The 19,601-nt window shown below is 36.7% G+C and overlaps 1 protein-coding gene across 10 annotated transcripts in view; it reads right to left on the reverse strand.

Annotated features, from left to right (window-relative positions):
* LOC107088538 (focal adhesion kinase 1-like) overlaps nucleotides 1–19,601 on the reverse strand; it is a 78,268-nt gene that overhangs the window by 20,809 nt on the left and 37,858 nt on the right. For 6 of the 10 annotated variants that reach the window (XM_015380777.1, XM_015380778.1, XM_015380781.1 and 3 more), the window contains exons 12-25: nucleotides 19,087–19,204; nucleotides 18,764–18,794; nucleotides 17,937–18,007; nucleotides 17,543–17,560; nucleotides 16,969–17,025; nucleotides 14,669–14,689; nucleotides 12,376–12,473; nucleotides 11,709–11,793; nucleotides 11,489–11,589; nucleotides 10,226–10,341; nucleotides 9,953–10,053; nucleotides 9,724–9,813; nucleotides 9,407–9,611; nucleotides 997–1,108 (exon numbers count right to left, since the gene is read on the reverse strand). In XM_015380777.1, the coding sequence (XP_015236263.1) occupies nucleotides 997–1,108; nucleotides 9,407–9,611; nucleotides 9,724–9,813; nucleotides 9,953–10,053; nucleotides 10,226–10,341; nucleotides 11,489–11,589; nucleotides 11,709–11,793; nucleotides 12,376–12,473; nucleotides 14,669–14,689; nucleotides 16,969–17,025; nucleotides 17,543–17,560; nucleotides 17,937–18,007; nucleotides 18,764–18,794; nucleotides 19,087–19,204 (1,224 nt within the window). The remainder of the gene's footprint in view (nucleotides 1–996; nucleotides 1,109–9,406; nucleotides 9,612–9,723; nucleotides 9,814–9,952; nucleotides 10,054–10,225; nucleotides 10,342–11,488; nucleotides 11,590–11,708; nucleotides 11,794–12,375; nucleotides 12,474–14,668; nucleotides 14,690–16,968; nucleotides 17,026–17,542; nucleotides 17,561–17,936; nucleotides 18,008–18,763; nucleotides 18,795–19,086; nucleotides 19,205–19,601) is intronic. The other 4 variants (XM_015380782.1, XM_015380776.1, XM_015380774.1 and 1 more) reach the window with 3 other exon arrangements.

The raw sequence follows: 19,601 nt of genomic DNA on the forward strand, positions 1-19,601 counted from the left end.
GTCAAAGCTGGGGAACGGCAAAGCTTCAGGACTAGACGGGGAGCTGTGGTGCAGCCAGTCAAAAGTTGGATTGGAGTGGGAAAGTACTGGACGCCAAGGAGAGGAGTGGTTGCTGTTAGTTGGGGCATTCTTCTGGAGGCTCTCAGTGGATGGGATCCATGAGTGTGTGTCAGGTGAAAGGCAGACATCAGCATTGGTTTGGGGAAACCATAAAGGAGAAACATTCAATTCAGCTTTTAACTTTTCCTTAGACAAAGAGCTTTTATAGTGAAGTAGAGACGAGTCAGGCCCTAAGCTGGTAGAAGAGAAAAAGTGATGAGGAAACGTCAAAGGTAGTGAGGAGAGAGGAGGAGCAGGTGGGTGTGAGGAAGAGGAGGGAGATGATGGATGAGGGTTTCCAATGCAGAGGGAAAGCTGTGAGGCAAAGCACTGCTTTTGTTGGTAGTGATGAAGAGAAGGAGCAGAAATACAATCCAGACTGAAGGTGGGGTGCAGGGACGGACGGTGGCTGGGCTGCAAACAGAGAGACAAAGGTAGAGCAGGTGGGAGGGGAAATAAATGGAGCCATGAAAAGCAGAGAGGTGCAGGCAGAAGAGATGCGGGGTGGATCAAAGCATAGACATGTTGGTGAAAATAACAAGCTGAGTCCTCGTAAGAACATGGCTAAATATGTAAAGAACCAGCTGACTAACTCACTTTACAAAGGATTTGGCTTCAGAAGCAACCCATGAAGAAGTAAAGAGATGCTGAAGTAGGTTAGGGTAAAGCAGCTGGAGCAGCAAAGTATGAGGTGAAGCAGTGAGAGGCCAGGTGTGAGGGGATCATTATGGAGTTTAAAACTGAAAACTGTTATTGCTAAATATAAATCCATCATTAAAACCGTAAAGTACAAAAACAAATAATTACAGTTCAGTTCTCTGAGATAAAGCTTGCAAAATCAGGAGCTTTGCTCAAGAACAACAGGTATATCACACACAGCATATGTCGGCGTCTTACTTTAGGTGGAGCTTCATCACACCCTCCTGAGTCCCAAGAGACGGTGACCTGCCGCCTCATCTCCATCCTGCTCCTCTCTTTCTGCTGGATCTTCTCCTCCTCTAATATAGTGCTGGAAGCAAAGAGGAAAAATAAATGAAGGCATTTAACAAACACAAGGCATCTGATCACCTAAACACAGTATAGATGATCAGATACACTGCATGTAAATTAGAGCAGAAGGAAACAGTTTAAAATTTTCTAAACAGATAATTTTACTTTAATTGATTAATTCTCAGATTCCAATACAGAAACTTTGCAATCTTATAATATGCTGTTGGAACAAAAACATTAGAATAGGGAACATTAAAATGAAATGCAAATTCTAGCTTGGAAATATAACTTCTGCCAACAAACCCAGGTCTGGTCATCACAGCAACATCATCAGCTAGATGCTAAAAGAAGTCTCCAAAATAGTTAATTATTATTAATGACCATGAAAAGAACCTCCCACCTACTGTGTAGCAAGGAGGAGGAAGTGTTATGGTTTGGCTATGCTATACTGTCATAGGATAGGTATATTCATTATTTAAAACCCTCGTAAATTCCAGGGAAATAATAGATATTATGTAAAAAAACAAAAAAAACAAAAAAAAACAGAACACTGAAACGAAAAAATAAAAAGACAGGATAATGACCTAAAACGTCACAGATGTTCAAGAGCAGAAAGTTCTGGTTACAGCCCAGGTCTGGATATTTCTGAGACCCTGTGGGGCAACTTGAAACAGGCCGCTTATGCAAGAGGGGGGCAAACTTTGCTCAGACGGATGCCAGAAATTAAGTCTACTATTGGAGGTGTTTCAGTCACGTTATTTCTGCCAGAGGAGATAAAACCAGCTTCTAAATTATTCCTATGATAGAAATGTGTTATTTCTAATAAGCAAAACAATAAAAAATATATATAATATCAAATATCTATACATGTACATCTGTGCATCCCCATCTACGTCACATATACATCTCTTAAAGAAAAGTACACTACAGTACTGGATTTAAATTCAGAATTCAAGTTTCATTTGCAGCACTTCCAGGATCTCTGTTGTGATGCAGCAACAACTTCCTTACAGTCACAGTTCCTCACTCAACATAAGCTGACAACCGATAAGGCTTCTGTGCTTTGAGTACAAGTAAACTTCCATGTAAGCTGCAGCAGTAAGTCTGTCAGGAAAATTACTCAAGAACTCACTGATTCCCGTCAAATGAAGAAACATCCCACGCCGTCTTATCCAGCTATTTCAGGCCACATGAAGAAACGTGCTCAGTTTAAATTAGTCACAGTAACTTCGTTCCAGGAAAACTGAACCTAAAGTACCTCAAACCCTCAGACGAAAGGAGTTCTACCCGACAACTCTACCCACAAACCGACCATTGATACAGACTCATGCCATCCACCTACTCTCACAAAGGGAGCGAGATATTTCTAGCAGCCCGCTGGTCCAATTGTCTCCTCCTGCGTATTTGTGTGCTGCACCACCTGTCCTAGTTCATCTCCTGTCCAGCCTTTTCTTCCATCCCATCAGAACTCAAGTCACTCGATTTAGTGCAACTAAATCACAAGGCAGCATTTTAGCTAAACGGCACTGAATGCATGAGTTATTCTAAAATAATCAGTACAATTGTCTATAATTAGACATGAAGAATTTAACCAACTAGAAGATCCCATTTATCATTTTTTTTTTACTTTACAAACAATAAAAATGTCTACCGAGGGTTTATTCCAGTAGGCTTCCACTAATGTTACCCCTGGAACGACACTGTTCAAATATAACTGTATTGTCTGATCTAATAATGAAAACTCTTTAGCCAATAAAACTAAATAAAGAAAGAGAGGGTTTCTGTAGGTCATGTGTGTGTTTTTACAGATCAGAAGAATATTATGTAATTTCTTTGTGCTCAACATGTTCATCCAGGTGTTATTTCCACAGGCTGATTTGCACATCAAAAAATATAACAGGTCAGCTTCTCTTTATTCACCTTCTAAAACCCACACATGATGATGATACCATCAGCAGCACCTGGCAGCGTTACCACACACAGCCACCCCCACCCCGCCGCCCCGCTCCCATCTACAGCCCACAGGCACCTGGAATAACAAGGCTTCAGGTCAGTTTGTTGACTCAGGGTGGGCTGACCTGACTGCTCAGTTTTAGGGTTTTCCACAAGTGGTTCAACATATCTGAAAGACTTGGAGGTTTCTAAATTAGCGTCAGCATGGCAGCTATACAGATATATTCAATTTAAATCAGTTTGGTAAATAAAAACACCAATCAATTAAAATCAACTATCGCTGCATAAAAGCCAGATTATAAAGCTAAATAAAGAGGAAAACCAAACTAAGGAGTCTGTGAAAGACCAAAAAACAACGAGGAACAGAGTGTTCTTCTAGTCTTTGTCAGATCATAAACTTCTCTAATCCTTTGTAATCCAACACTGTCAGACCATTGACTGCCTTTAATAAGTCATCGGTTACAATGGAGAAATAAAATTAAAAAATGACTCATTTTAATACCAATTTAAATCATAATTTCAAACTAAAAATCTTCTGTCTCTAATCTATGCCATAAAACATCAAAAAAAAAAAAAAAACTTTGGCGGGAAATAAAAATCTATGTACCGGTAGTTTTCTTTAAATAATTTTTTTTTTTTTTTTTTTTTAGTACATGCATGAAGTGGGTTTGTTAGGAGGACTAAGACCTGCAAACCGCTTTGGTTCAACCCATAAAGGAGCAGATTATGGGAGTGGCCGTAAAAGAAAGAAGAGGTTTAAAGTCATGGAGATGGAGACTATAACGATTATAAAAATAAAAAAAAACTTTTAGCCATTCTAAAAGAGCTAAGAAAAAAAGTAAAAGAAAATGAACACAACCTTGCTTAGTGTGTGTTTATGTTTTATTAAGCAGAGAGAAAAAGAATATCTGTTGTGAAGAGATACATAGTAAAGAGATTGCCGTCCAGCTGCATTAACCTGTGCTGCCTATAGGTCATTTTTTTCTTCATTAACATATTGTTAATTCAAGGTGCATACATGTTTACATCTGCACAGAATCTCACGCCACTCTTGCATTTTTGAGTGTCTGTTTTCCACCTGCCTCTCAGAAATACTAAAAGAGACTGCAGCCAAAGTTGAGTTTAAGATTAGGAAAATTGCTTTGCACTTAGTAAATGTTTATCCATTGCTTCCACCAATGAATTGGCAATGTTTGGTCATTAGAGTGTGATCTGCATAGTTACATGATCTTGGTTTCTGTTCCCTGTTAAGTTCTAACTATTGGCAGACAGCAAGTGTTAAAACACCCGACACACACGTCAGCCTAGCACCAAAGATTATTGTGGTATCTGCTGAGCGCAGCATGTTTGGAGAGTACAGCCAGAGAATACAATCTTCTCAGAATTTCAGCCAGACCACAATAAACATGATCCCTTTTAAGTTGTTCTCAAGTGGACATATCAGGAATACAGAGTGATTTCACCAGAACAAGCTGCAAACGTAGCCCAAACGCAAAACACCTCATCCTCAGTTTTTCCTTTTACTCTGACAGAAAATAAAATGTCTAATGTTATATTAGAGAGTAGATGTTAGTAAAGGGGGAGGTCTGTATCTAATTTACAGTAAAATCAAGGAGAAACAGACCAAAAACACACAATAAGCTAAAGAGAAAAGAAAAAAGTGTGGAGCAGGAGATTAGATGCAGAAAGTTAAGAGTCTATTTTTGGGAAAAGGAGGCAGAATTGCAGGCGTGAGTAACGCGCCTTTTTAAACAAAAATATAAAACACGGTGAGTTCAGAATGCACTTCTTTTTTCCTGTTTCTGTATCCTATAGAAAAGAAGGAAGTGAGAAGGAAATAGGAGAATGTGTCTGCCAAAGGAAATAATAACAGCATCTGGATGCGTTGCCGCTTCAGCAGATTCATACCCCATAATATTCAGAAGGTACTGTACAGTAACAACATGCTTCAGATAGCAACAATATAAAAAATAATCATACTTTACAGAATATCTCATTTTACCCCCAAATTAACCTACCTATGCTTTTNAAAACTTTTAGCCATTCTAAAAGAGCTAAGAAAAAAAGTAAAAGAAAATGAACACAACCTTGCTTAGTGTGTGTTTATGTTTTATTAAGCAGAGAGAAAAAGAATATCTGTTGTGAAGAGATACATAGTAAAGAGATTGCCGTCCAGCTGCATTAACCTGTGCTGCCTATAGGTCATTTTTTTCTTCATTAACATATTGTTAATTCAAGGTGCATACATGTTTACATCTGCACAGAATCTCACGCCACTCTTGCATTTTTGAGTGTCTGTTTTCCACCTGCCTCTCAGAAATACTAAAAGAGACTGCAGCCAAAGTTGAGTTTAAGATTAGGAAAATTGCTTTGCACTTAGTAAATGTTTATCCATTGCTTCCACCAATGAATTGGCAATGTTTGGTCATTAGAGTGTGATCTGCATAGTTACATGATCTTGGTTTCTGTTCCCTGTTAAGTTCTAACTATTGGCAGACAGCAAGTGTTAAAACACCCGACACACACGTCAGCCTAGCACCAAAGATTATTGTGGTATCTGCTGAGCGCAGCATGTTTGGAGAGTACAGCCAGAGAATACAATCTTCTCAGAATTTCAGCCAGACCACAATAAACATGATCCCTTTTAAGTTGTTCTCAAGTGGACATATCAGGAATACAGAGTGATTTCACCAGAACAAGCTGCAAACGTAGCCCAAACGCAAAACACCTCATCCTCAGTTTTTCCTTTTACTCGGACAGAAAATAAAAACGAGTCAAATGCCTAATGTTATATTAGAGAGAAGATGTCAGTAAAAGGGGAGGTCTGCATCTAATTTACAGTAAAATCAAGGAGAAACAGACCAAAGACACACAGTAAGCTAAAGAGAAAAGAAAAAAGTGTGGAGCAGGAGATTAGATGCAGAAAGTTAAGAGTCTATTTTTGGGAAAAGGAGGCAGAATTGCAGGCGTGAGTAACGCGCCTTTTTAAACAAAAATATAAAACACGGTGAGTTCAGAATGCACTTCTTTTTTTCCTGTTTCTGTATCCTATAGAAAATAAGGAAATAGGAGAATGTGTCTGCCAAAGGAAATAATAACAGCATCAGGATGTGTTGTCGCTTCAGCAGATTCATACCCCATAATATTCAGAAGGTACTGTACAGTAACAACATGCTTCAGATAGCAACAATATAAAAAATAATCATACTTTACAGAATATCTCATTTTACCCCCAAATTAACCTACCTATGCTTTTTAGCACACAATGAGAAAAAAAATCCAAAACAAAGCAACATATTATCTGAATACGGTGCACTCCTGGACTTAAGTAGCAACATAGAAAGATGCAGCTTAAATGAGAAGCATGTTCCCAGGTTTGACAAAATATAACAAAAAGCTCCAAAAAACAGGAAAACATCTTTTTTTTAATATTCAGCTTCACTGTGCGAGACTAAAAAGCTAATAATACTTTTTATCCAGCAATTTATTGAAATGGTCCAAAACCACCTGGAATAAAGTAAATATAAAAAAAAAAAAAATACAAACATTTCACTTTGAATTTCTCAAGACAGACATTTCCTTATTTCATTTCCCATTAGAGAAGTGGCACAGATGATAGATCATTTCCAAAAACTGCAGGTCTTTACATGCCATAGATATGTTTACTCGTTGACTAATTGTGGCTGGAAAAGCTCAGCTCTCACTGCACTGCATCCAAGACTGCCTATAGAAAAATATTAGCAGCAGCAAAGATCGGGGTCCCAAGCAAGACATTCTAAAACCACAAGTACTGAAAACACTGACTTTATGATCCTCTGTTAAATTGTTCTGCTCCTTCTGCATCAATAGTGGTAAGAATTTTTCAGATTTACCAATTACCTTACATTTACCAATTTAAGAAAAAAAAGGTTAATTCTTGTGCAATATCTGATTTAGACTGGGCATTTGTTTTATTGATCTATAAAAACCATAAATATAATACAACATAATATATATATATATTTTTGTAATAAGTTTTTCTTTTAACAAGTTTTCAAGACATCCAGGAAAAAGTTTTCAGACTGGTTTCTGCAGCTTGGTGGCCATGTGACCTGGTCCACATAAAGCAGCTGAAACTATAATGTTTAAGAGGAACTTTAACTGGAAGGGCGATAATAAATGTTATCAACAAAAAGATGGATGAGTCATATCAAATAAACATAATAAAGTTAGTCTGGTAGGTACAGAGTATTGCTCCAAATATCCAGTTAGATGTGTATCCTAAAAAAAAACAAAATATAAAGCAATAAAAATGTATTATGACTTAATATTTCTGCAGCTTAAACATTTTGGAACTAGATTGGAAGTAATCAGTTAGGGGGCAATTAACCCTCATCAACCCACTGCTAATTTCAGGCATAGTCCCTTTTATGGATTTCTAAACACTATTTAGAGGGTAAGTGAGAATTTTTGAGGATTGCATGCATTTTTAAGGTAGCAGAGAACAGTTAAGTACTTAGCAAATCATTATTTAAAAAAAAAGTCTGATGATCAAACAGTGACAAAGGTGAGTCAGGCTTTGACATCAAGTCTGTTATTCATTTTAAATCATATCTAAATATAATAACTGCTGTCATGCTAGGCTTTGGTCGAGTAGTTTGTAGCCTGACAAACTTTTTTTTTTAAGTTTTCTGTACCTTGTGACAGTATTTGAGTCACAAACATGTTTCCCTTTTCCTGTAAAGAGTTACTATGCAGCTCACTGAGTAGGGTTTACCAAACATCTCACAACATGCATAGGATGTGGTATGTGGACTGAAAAGGTTCATTTCCAGGTAAATGTAGTAAAAAAAAAACATTGATGCATCATTGCATATGAAGGTAAAGCATGTCCCAGGGTTCATAATTAAACCTCCAACATCACTAAAGCTTTGTTACTATTCCAGCGATAATGCCATTAAAACATACTCTCAGTTCAGTGCCGTTTGTGTGTTTCTGCTTAGTGAGTAAATCCTGAGCACCAAGATTTAAGATTATTGCAGACAACTTAAAGACTCTTCAAGTTACAGTCAGCTTTAACCTGAGCAAGAATCCTCTGTATGCCATTCTGCTATAAAAAAGAGCCACGTGTGCCTTCATAATGTTATTAAATGGAAAACAGACAAAGGAAACTAGTGGGTTTTTAACTTATAATAAGCCTCTTAAGGACAACCTTAATAATGTTAAACATCAGCATTTTGCCATTGCTGGAGAGACCAAATTATATTTTAAACTTTATTAACTAAACCAACAATGCGGTAAAAACAAACCTCATATAATTTCTGACTATTGTATAAGACCGCAAATGCTTTAAATCTATAACAGAGATGATATGCACAGCTTATAATGTTTAGATAAAACATGCGAGACAGGCTTCATCTCAACAAGAAACATCTAAGATACATAAAGAGTTTAGTATATTTAGAGTTTCTTTATGTTAATCTCTGACACTGCACTGACCGAGGGCGACACCTGCTGTTAGGAGAATGTCAGATGCTTGGTTTAGTCATAAACATTTCCAGCGTTTCTTTGCTCAGCAGCTAATTGCTCATTACGCCATAACCATATCTTTGGAAAAATTTGTAAATTTTGATTTCAAAGGACATCTGACGGAAAAGGACGACTTAAAACTCCAAGATCAACTCCTAACTTTTTAATTTCTTATAATCTCTTTGATGAGAGACTGAAATAACGTTAATAAAGGTCAGTTGCTCATACAGATGCATCAACAATTACTCATCATCCTTTTTTATTACCAAAAAAACCCCCCAAAAAAATCCAATCTGTACTTTGACATACGACAACCACTATTACACCAATTTTCTCAAAGTTTCTGTAAATTGACTTTGGGACTTTTCATGGCCCTATGATGACTTCAATTTAAAACCTCTATGAAGAACAATAATAACTTTTAACACCTCTTTTTTCCTTTACCCAATAACAGAAGTTGCAGTTTTCAGGCACTCATCTGTGACTCTATGTGCTTTAACTTAATGCCAACAATTTAAAAAGGGAAAACCAATGCCATCAACTCACTTAAAAAACAAACAAGCAAAAGCAAGTATGTTAAAGAGCAAAGAATGGAAATGCAGCACATCATTTTCATTTAGTGAGCTTAACTTCCAAATAACACAAACAGACCCTCAACAGAAGCGTCCTGAATCAGAGCGCCTTCAGTTAACAAATAGGTTTTTCCCATGCAGCTGATCATAGGCAAACATTACGAGCAATAAAAGGACTCGTCCCACAGCAGAAACATTTACCTAGACGGTGCTTATCTACACGCTAAACATTCAGCTGCATAATTCAGAGAAAAAAAACTTGATAATCCAACAGAATGCAGTACCTGAGTTGTGTTTTAAGTTCATTGAAGCGCGGCCTTTTGCTGGGATCGTAGGACCAACACTTCGTCATTAGGCTGTAAAGGGTAGGGGGGCACTGAGGGGGCATGGCAAGGCGCTCGCCGTTCTCTATCCTGCCAATGACGTCGTTGTTCTTCACGCCCTGGAAAGGCTTGATGCCGTACATCAGGATCTCCCACATGCAGACGCCTGTTGACGAGCACAAGACACCAAGAGACTGACTGTGAAGGCAAGCTAACTGTGAAATTTAACAGCTTCAAACTGGAAAAAAGAAAAGAGGAGACAGCAGCTTTAAGCATACCAAACATCCAGACATCACTGGCTGTAGTGAACCGTCTGAAGTTGATGGATTCTGGAGCCATCCATTTAATGGGCAATTTACCTTTAGATGCTGCAAAAGAGGAAGGAAATTAGATTTTTACTTAAGGCTTAATAACCAAAGAACAGTTTTTTCAGATGGACTCAAAAGAGCAATAGAGAAAAAAAAAAAAACAACAACGTCAAACTGTTGATTTAGTTGAATTAGTTACCTTTATAATACGAGCTGTCCTCCATGTATCTGGAAAGACCAAAGTCCCCCAGTTTTACACAGTCCACTGTGGACACCAACACATTTCGTGCTGCAATATCCCTGAAGAGGACAACAACAGCAGCAGCAAACTTAGGTAGATAGAAGAGTTTTATAAAGATGCATTTCAATATTTAACCAAATATTTGGGTTCTGGTGCTTAGCAGTAAAACAGGACTTATGTCCCTCGGGAATTGCCTTTAGTATAGGATTACTACAATGCTACTCTTTGTACCTGTGTACGAAGCGTTTGCTCTCCAGGTAAGCCAGGGCTGTGCTCAGCTGGAAAGAGTACAAGATGAGAGTGGCCAGATCCAGACTGTACTTCCTAACCTGGAGGAACGACCTCAACTGTGGATGACAGAGAGAAAACCACAGAAAAGGGTCAAAACAAAAAGCTGAAACAAAACAAACGACTAGAAATATAGGTGAGAATGAGAGATCCTCTGAGTGCATATAGTTCCTTGTGAAAATGCCAGGGTTTTTATGTTTTTTTTTTGTATGTAGAAATATGGGACCACGGTGAATCGGTTCAACAAAAAAGTAGCACTTTTTTCCTTCGAAAAGATTTTTTTTAAAGGTGATTATGAAAGTAAATATGTCACTGAAATGTCTTTAAAGATTAATCAGCTATTGCTTTTTAAGAAGCTTCACCATAAACAACAGCTAATAAGACATTCAGAATTACTTCCAAGTTGTTTTTGTGCGAGTATAATGATGTGATCTTCCATAATAACACCAGATCATTTGATTTTTTTTAAACTATTCAAACCCAGATCTCCATCAGCAACAATCTGTTCAGTAAGGCTCAAAACCAGTGAACACAGGCTGGAAAAGCAGCAATATTTCAGTTTCCTACAGGCAATGGAGATGACCTTTAACCCCAAAATAATAAGTGCTTTCATAAAAAAAAAAAAAACAGCTCTTTTTGTTTTTCTTTTACTCCATCCATCCATCCATCCATCCATCCATCCATCCATCCATCCATCCATCCATCCATCCATCCATCCATCCATCCATCTGTTCAGCATCTTTGTCGGTCACCTGGATTTAGATAGAATATGCAGTCCATTTAATACTATTAAATGATTACAATGGTTTGTGTACCATACAAGCAAGAACCCCGATGTCTATCAAGAGAATATGTATCCATTAAATAGGAGACTCATTCTTATATGACTGGAATAATAAAAACTGTTGTGAGGTGGAATTTTCTATTTTAACAAAACATTTTCTTGCCCAAAAGTCTTTGCCAAAAAAAAAAAATAAAAAAAGACCTCAGTTTACTTTGCTGATAACAGTGAAAAATTGAAACGTGGCGCGTTCCATGTGTAATTTAGCAATACTGAAATATTGAACTGAGTCAGGCATGCAGTACAGATTTGGACATCTTAATCCATCTAAGACCAGATGGACCAGAAACGAACACTCACATCGTTCATTTTCTCAACTTAACTTCTGAGGAAAATTAAAAGCCACTGAATGCTTTGATCAGTACCTCCCCGAGCGTGCAGAGCTCCATGATGATCCACACTGGATTCTCTGTGATGACTCCCATCAGCTTCACTATGTGAGGATGGTCAAACTGACGCATTGTCACTGCATAGAGAGCAACAGCCATGGAAATTCAGATGAGTATTTATAGTTGCTATCCCTTAGTAACTAGGAATTACACAGAGGTTTTATCTGGTTAAAGCGTAAACAAGTAAGAATCTTACATGCTTCCTGCAGAAATTTTTCCCTGACACTGTCTGATGTGGAGTTTTTACACGTCTTCACTGCCACAGATAACGCTGGGTTCTCCTGTGTGAAGCAGATATAAACCAGAAAAGAATCAGAAGAGACACTTGTACAATAAAGGCAATCAGATAAAAAACAAACAAGGACTTATTAAAGAGCAAGTATCTGTATACTTGGCCTGGAACCAATCAAAAGATATAAATAAAAGTTACATTAAACTTTTCTATCTTTCTAATCCTAAAGTTTAAAGCAACATTTTGTTTTGACCCAATTATTCCCCTGATTTGAGACATATTAAAATCTGGTCAATGTACATCACTTGGCACTTAAGAATGCACTTAGCAGCTCCTAGATGTAATACTACAATCATTATAGTTGTTTTAGGATTTGAAATGTAAACGTCTTTCACATTTATGAAGCACTAAGCCATGCTAACTGTTTTACTGTGACTCAGCTTAACCAAAATTAAATAAACAACAGTTGTTGTAGAAATATATTAAACCGTTTCACTTTTAAGTGCTATTTATAAGACAAAAGAAAAAAACGAGGGAAAAGTGGCACAAAAAAAAAAAAATGCAGCTATTACACAAATAATGCAAATGAAAAATTTTCACCATCACTTTGAAGAAGATGGAGGACACGTACTTGGCTGATGTAGACTCCTTGATGGACGTCTCCGAACTGACCCTCACCGATGCAGCGCCCCAACTCAATGCAATCCCGCTGAATCTCATAGTCCCGAGCTACAGAAGTTTGCACACATAAACAATACAGACACAAAAAGAAAACAGAAGGGGTTTTATATTATTATTAATATTGTCATACACACTAATATCTAATTACAGAACTTCCACTTTCCAAGCTTGTTAGAGCAGTTTATGCAGTGCATTTATACTGAAGGTAAAATCCAACAATATCTGAACATAAATTAAATAATGCAATATTAATTATATCATTTGGAGACCCAGGTTTGTATTTTCTGTTCATATTTTTTTAAAGCTTTTTTTTTTTTTAAGTTTCTTACTCTGACAAGCTTGGATTTGATTACAGGCGGCATAGCTTATTCTCAGCAGCATGCAACAACAATACCAGGAATGCACAGCGAACCATGCCACATAACACAGATGACTAACAGCCGATAAAACTCAATGTACAGGGGGAGTCAGAAATTTGCACACACTGATGTGGTCATGAATAGCTTGACTTTTAATAATCCATTTGAACTGTTCCTTTTTTCCCCCCAAAGGACCAATTCGGTTAAGTATGACTGTAATTTTGCAGGTACTTATGCAAAACCTATGCAAGAGGACTGTTTTTAAGGCACAACAAAACAACTACTCTTTCACAATAATAAGAAAAATGCTTGCTGTTAAAGTGAGGCTTTTAAACTCAAGAACAGCATCATGCTGAGGGTCTGTTTCACTGCCAGCGGTACTGTTGCACCTTTCACAGCAGGAGGGAAATTATATAAAATGCAAAACTCAGACCGACAACTTTCTGTTTAAAGCTTAATCCTTAAAGGGTTTCAGCAGGACAAGAATTTTGGAGAGGCCAAGACTTTAATCCCAATAAGAAATAAATACATTATATCTTTAATCTCAATTTGAAGCCAAGATACCAGTCAGTTAAAACTAGGTATTGAATAATATTTTAGATAAAAAGAGTAAGAGAGTGTTACCTAGTTGTTATTCCTCTCAACAGTCACCACATGCAAGAACAGGAGGAGGGATTGCTGCAAAGTCAATGCCTCAATGCAGATGGTAAAGCTTCCTTAAACAGGTCACCTTTTTACCCATCAGGCAATAAACAAAACTTGATTGGACTGTTTGATAAGTAGACTAATAAAACTTTTAATTTTTAAATTTTTTTTTCCCTCTTTTTAAATACCTTTTTAAAGGCAATGTTTTTTTAAGGCATTAAGTTTAAACAAGTTCATCATTTTCTCCTTTTTAAAATTAATTTAAGTTGTATTCTGTATCATTGTGAAATTAAAACAGTTCAAATGCATAAATAAAAGCCCAAAACCAAAGCAGTCATGCCCATGACGAGTGTATGTAAAACTCTGACAGACACTTAAAATAAAAACAAGAATTAATAAGCTAATTAATCTATAATACTGATAAAGTCAGGTGGACAGTGCAACAGCGAATCATCGGCAGGAAGAAACGAACTTCTAAGGACCTTGAAAAGGCTTTTGATGTAAATGACTCTTTTTCGCAGAAAACAAGGATTCACACAATGAAAGTCAGGCTGCTGTAAGCTGCCTGACCTGACTTTGACCATGTTATAATCAAATGAATATTAAATGAGGATCTAAATGTCCAGTTAAGGAAATCTCTTCTTTTAGAAAAATTACTGCTGTCTAAATGGGACTTTTCAGGCAGTAAAAAAGCCTGGGGTAATGTGCTAAATGTGGAAATGGGCCATAGCACCCAGAATATAACTGCTTTTAAAGCCACTATAATGGTATCATTATGTTGGTTATTGGTCTGGGTGCCTCATTATCACATGTCTAAATTGATGGATAAATGTAAACTTTCTGCATGCTGAACTTTCCATAATGGAGCATGTTCTAAATAAAATAGCCTGATCAACTTATATAATTATTTTATTTTCTTTATTATTTTATTACTTTATTAATATTATGCTGTTGCACAACAGTGCCACAATTTAACATCACCTTAAGTTGCCATTATATTAATACTAACACTTTTTTTCTTCAACCTATAAAGTGCAAACAAGGTCAACGGCTGGATCCAAGTTGTTAAGCTCTGACCAGCTCAGCGAATAACTAACATCACAACCACACATCAACAAAAAGAGGGAAATAAGGCATAGACGGCAAAATATCAATTCTTATTTTACATTTGCAAGCAAAAATGAAAAGGTCACAACAACCACCAAATCAAAGAGTCATGGACATGGTTCCAATCATTACCTTGATCTAGTCCATAGTATTCTGGGAAAACGGGTTAGGTATAAAGATTTTATTATTTAGGCCAGTATCACAGTGACACATGAGTTAGGAGGGAGGACGACATGCCGATTTATCTTCTAAGGCTTGAGAACATAAAATCAACCTGCTTTAAACGATCATTTCTTTTTATTATAATAGTACTAAGGATTTCTGACATTTAAAGAAAAAGAAGCAAAAAAAAAAAAAAAAAACTTTGCAATTGAAGACTTAAAAAAAAAAAAAACAGTTCACATTTCCAAAAAAAAAACAGTTCACATTTCCTGGTAATTCTCTTTTAAAGCAGCAATGAACTTTATTTCGAGTATTGCACCGGAAGTATTTGTTTTTTTAACTTCTATAATTTTTATACCTTTCTATTTGGGTGTTTATAAGATTAAACCTTGAAGACTTTGGTAGAAGACATTAACTATTGATTTTTGAAAAAGCTAAACAAAAACCATGTCTGGTTGTATGAATACGTCTACAATATTTGGACAACATTTTATGGCAGTTTAAATGGGAACATTTATTTGAATTTAGCAAACTATTCTCAATTTAAATTCCAGCAGATCCCTCTCATGTTGTTTTAAAGTGCACTCACCCATCTCTGCCTCTCAATGTTGTCCATTAAACAATGAACAGACATGAACCAAACATCTAAGCCCAGGGGCCAGGCAGTACACAGCAGCCACAGCAAGCTCTTATTGACCTAGAAGTAACACTTGAGTCTGAACACCAAGGAGAGAGCAGCAGGATACTTGATGCTTGAACGCTACTTGAAAATGTTGGCTATAATTCTAACAATGTGTTATTAAGAAGCTGCTTTTTATTCGTTTTACAGTGACATTTATATAAAGTTTAATGTACAAATATAAAAGTATTGTGTAAGGTAATTTGTGGGAGCAATAATACGCCTTTTCAAAAGTTACATGATGAAGTAACTTTCTACAGTGATAACTGGAAAGATTATAATACCCTACATATTCAAGCAAAGGATGCCCAGCTTTTAAAACCATAGCATATATCTTTTTAGAAAATAATTATTAATCCGATGCAATATGTAACCTTTTTTTAAACAGGTAGATAGCTGTTTAAAAAGAGACAATTCAAGAGCCACTGTGTTTTGACCCTTTAAAAATGGATGAAAAAAAAACAGAGCCGTTTTTGTGGGACAAGCGATAAATCAACAAGGTCCACGCATTTTGGCAGCCTTGACATCCTGTATCATCTATATCTATATAGATGTTTTTAAGACCTGTGATTCAATATGCGTGCAAAAGTTTCACATCCCTGCTGAGTTTTATGTTGCCTCAGACAATAAATCTGTTTGGAAGATTAAGCATACTGAAAATGTACAATTTTCCCCCAAATTAAACCTTTCTTTGATGGATCTGGAATAGAAAGTGTCTCCAGCTCCACAGGCTTCTCTGCAGTCAGTGGAAGGTAAGGAGAAGAAAAAGAAATACAGGAGATGGCCCACATTTAGGGACAAAACCTAAAGCCTAAAAGGTCAGACTTACAGTGGCTGGACACGGCCAACCTACATATCCATGTGTTTGGGAAGCTCAAGCAGCATTTGATATAGGAAAAAGCAGTGTTTAGATATATTCACACAAAAAAGATTCCCAGTAATTCTATTATAAAACCGATTAAATCGCTGTTTTTTATTCTGCACTTGTTTCCATCTATAGATACCATTCCATAATTTTGAGTGGAGTCACATTAATCTGCCATTTAGGCTACAAAGATAAACACAGCTTCCGCCGTCCCCAGCAACAAGGCTATGTGCAATTTAAAAGTGGAATCTGATCTCCATGTACACATTGTGTGGTTTTTACTGTTTTTGTTGTTGCTGGTTACCTCTTCGATTCCTAATTCAGTCAAAGCTCTTAAAAAAGCAGACTGCAGATTTTACAATGTGGTTTTCCTCTTAAATCTGAAGCCAGTAGTTACTGGTTAGGACCCAGATTTCTCTTCAAAATAGTTGAGCCCATGTTAGTTATAAAGTGATGAACAAATTATTAATTTAAGTTCTAATTAAATGTTGCTAAAATCACATTGTTATTTCCTGATTTTACTGAATCACTGATGAGATTCTAACCTAAAATCTCAACAATACATAATAAGTTAAATAAATCCACCGTAAACTTTCAAAATGAAAGTTTTACTACTTCCGATACAACACAGAAATATCTGTATTCCTCCTGTTTGTTCCAGACCTCTAAATCATCATATAGAAACATCATATTTAACAGTAACATTTAAGAGGAACGTCTACTTACTTGAAGGCATGGTGTAGGTGTCCTCCTCATCTATGATCTCAGCATAGTCATCTGTTTCTGCATAATCAGAGTCCAGTTAGGAACCAGAACCAAAAAAATGTTGAATGGTTAGTTACAAAGTAACAGAACTTAACTACATAGTATTTCTACTTTGCATCTTCAGGGTAAACATCCCTGACTAAACACAAAGGAAAACATGCAGCACAACTATACGTCTACTCATACATACATATACGTATTTGTTAGCAAAATGAGAAAAAACATCAGAAATCTGCTGAGATTCCCACGTACCTTTCAATAAGACATTTTAGATACTAATATGTACCCACAGAGAATGAATCTTTGTGGTAAGATAGTGAGGGAAACATGCAGAGAGAGACCACCAAGAGGAAAGGGAGGCTTGAAAGTGTTTTCCTTTCCACAGAAACAAACTGCATGAAAACAGTCTGAGTCATAGGCCACCAAAACACTCAGAGGCAGAAAAGATCCCGCTAACACTTACACAGCGCTAAATCCACAGACCGTTTATTGTTTTACTAATTAAAAGGACGTTTAATACAAATAATGAGTTTACCATCGCCACTAACGTGACCTGCAGAAGCCGCAAGCAGCATAAAACACAAACAGAGAGGAGCAAAGAGAACAAAGTTTTAGCTTTATAGTCAACAGGAGAAAAAAAATTATAGCATAATAATCATTTTCTGTGGTATTCAGGGTGGTTTCACTTTAAACTGTAAATGTGAATGGGTGAGAGGTCAGGGGAGAGTCAGAAAGCAGAAACAGAGTGGCAGTGACTAAAGCTCTCCAGGGAGACATCTGCTGAGACAAGGACTGTTCTCTGCACACACAGAAAAGGCTATATGGACGATTCTGGCATCAAACACATATCTATGCTCCCTTTACGCAACTGGGATTGGCTCATTCATGACATTTAAGGAAAAGTGAATCAACTGGCAGGGATGTTATACCTGACACACAAACGGCCCGGGTGCGTACTCCGTCCATCCGCTTCTCCATCCGCTTCTCATGATTGGAAACTCTGCAGCAGAGAGTTAGCTTGCATTAAAAATACTGCATACAATGTGAACAGAGATACGGTTAAATCTAGGGTGTAAAATGAACCAAATTGGAGTTCGTCTATTCAAATTCTTGTTCAATGAGTTGAACACATAAAAAAAAATAAATTAAGATGGAAAAATAAACTCAAACATTATGTCTTCATTATAAATAAAAAAAAATTATAGAGATGGCTTTAAAGATTAGGTGAAGTAAATGGCCAACAAAAAAAAAACAAATTTAATTTACATTTAACTCCAACTTTTTAACTTAACATTTAAAAATGTTAAGTTAAAACAATATTTAATTCAAAGTGCAACTTTAGAGGCACTTTCAGTAAGTCTTTAAGGGGCTTTACAATCCCAGAGGCTGCTGTTATCCTTTTCACTGTATGCATTAATTTATTCCCTAGCTTTTCCTTCAACTTAACTTTTTTGCAATAGTTATATCTTTATATGGAGAGCTTTTTAGCCACACCCTTTTATTACTCAACAAAATATGGATGGTGTCAATAACTCTCTGCTTTAGAGGCAGGACTCTCTCTCTCATTACACCCTTGGCCATAATATAGCATAACATTTTTATATTAAAAGAACTATTTGTTGGTGTTAAGTTACTTAATTTTTTTTTTTAGACACTAGATTTAATGTTTTTATTAGCCAGAATCATTTAAATGAGCAGAAAAATTGGGATGTTTCTCTGAGATGCATTTGAACCATAAAAAAGTCGGGGTACTCACTTAGGTATTGAAGGCAGAGCTCTGTCTCCCTCTGCAAAGATGGAAAAAACACAGCAACAAGTGTGAACAAGCTAAAGCAAAAATCCAAACTTGACTGTTGTTCTTCTAAACCTTCACTACTTGCAGAAAAGGATAAAGCATAAAGGCTGGTTATCATTCATAGTGAGAAACCAGGGCTCCCCAGTATGACAATGACATCTGTTGGAGGGTTCTGCGTTTTACACAATACACCTTTTTTTTTTCCTTTCATTTTTTGAAACCAAACCAAAAAAAAAAAAAGGCACAACAACAAAAATACTAAATTCTGTAGTTATTTAACATACCTTTATGGACTCTGACAATGAAGGAGCGAGTGACCGCAGAGACGAGACGACAGTAGCCGTCAATCAAGTCAGCCATGTTTTCTGCTGTGTTCAGCAAAGCTGTAGTGACAGTGAGGGGCTAGAAACATGGAGAGAGACAGAAGGATCAGTGTAAGAGCAGGACAGGGAGCTGCTTCATGATGACACAATGAGAGCTTCACTGATAATAACGTCCCCCACCAGAGTGCGAGCACTCAGCCCTGTGCCAGTACTGCAGCAGTGAAGCACGCATGTAGCATCCGGCTGCACAAACACACACTCAGAGGAGATGGCAGAGACTCCGGGCTCGTCTCTCAGTGCCGTTTCTTAATTATATTTGCCCTGTTTGGTTTTTTTTGTTTTTCTTCTAAACTTCATACAAGAGGAACCAATTAAATTTTAGGGGTTTTGAAGTAAAAGTGCCATGTTAAATAGAAAGAAAAAAGCCATAATAATTATGTTAGAGACATTAGGTACATTTTTACTGTAAAAAATCT

Source organism: Cyprinodon variegatus, unplaced genomic scaffold, assembly GCF_000732505.1.
Source record: "Cyprinodon variegatus isolate N-32 unplaced genomic scaffold, C_variegatus-1.0 Scaffold221, whole genome shotgun sequence".
Lineage (NCBI taxonomy): Eukaryota > Metazoa > Chordata > Actinopteri > Cyprinodontiformes > Cyprinodontidae > Cyprinodon > Cyprinodon variegatus.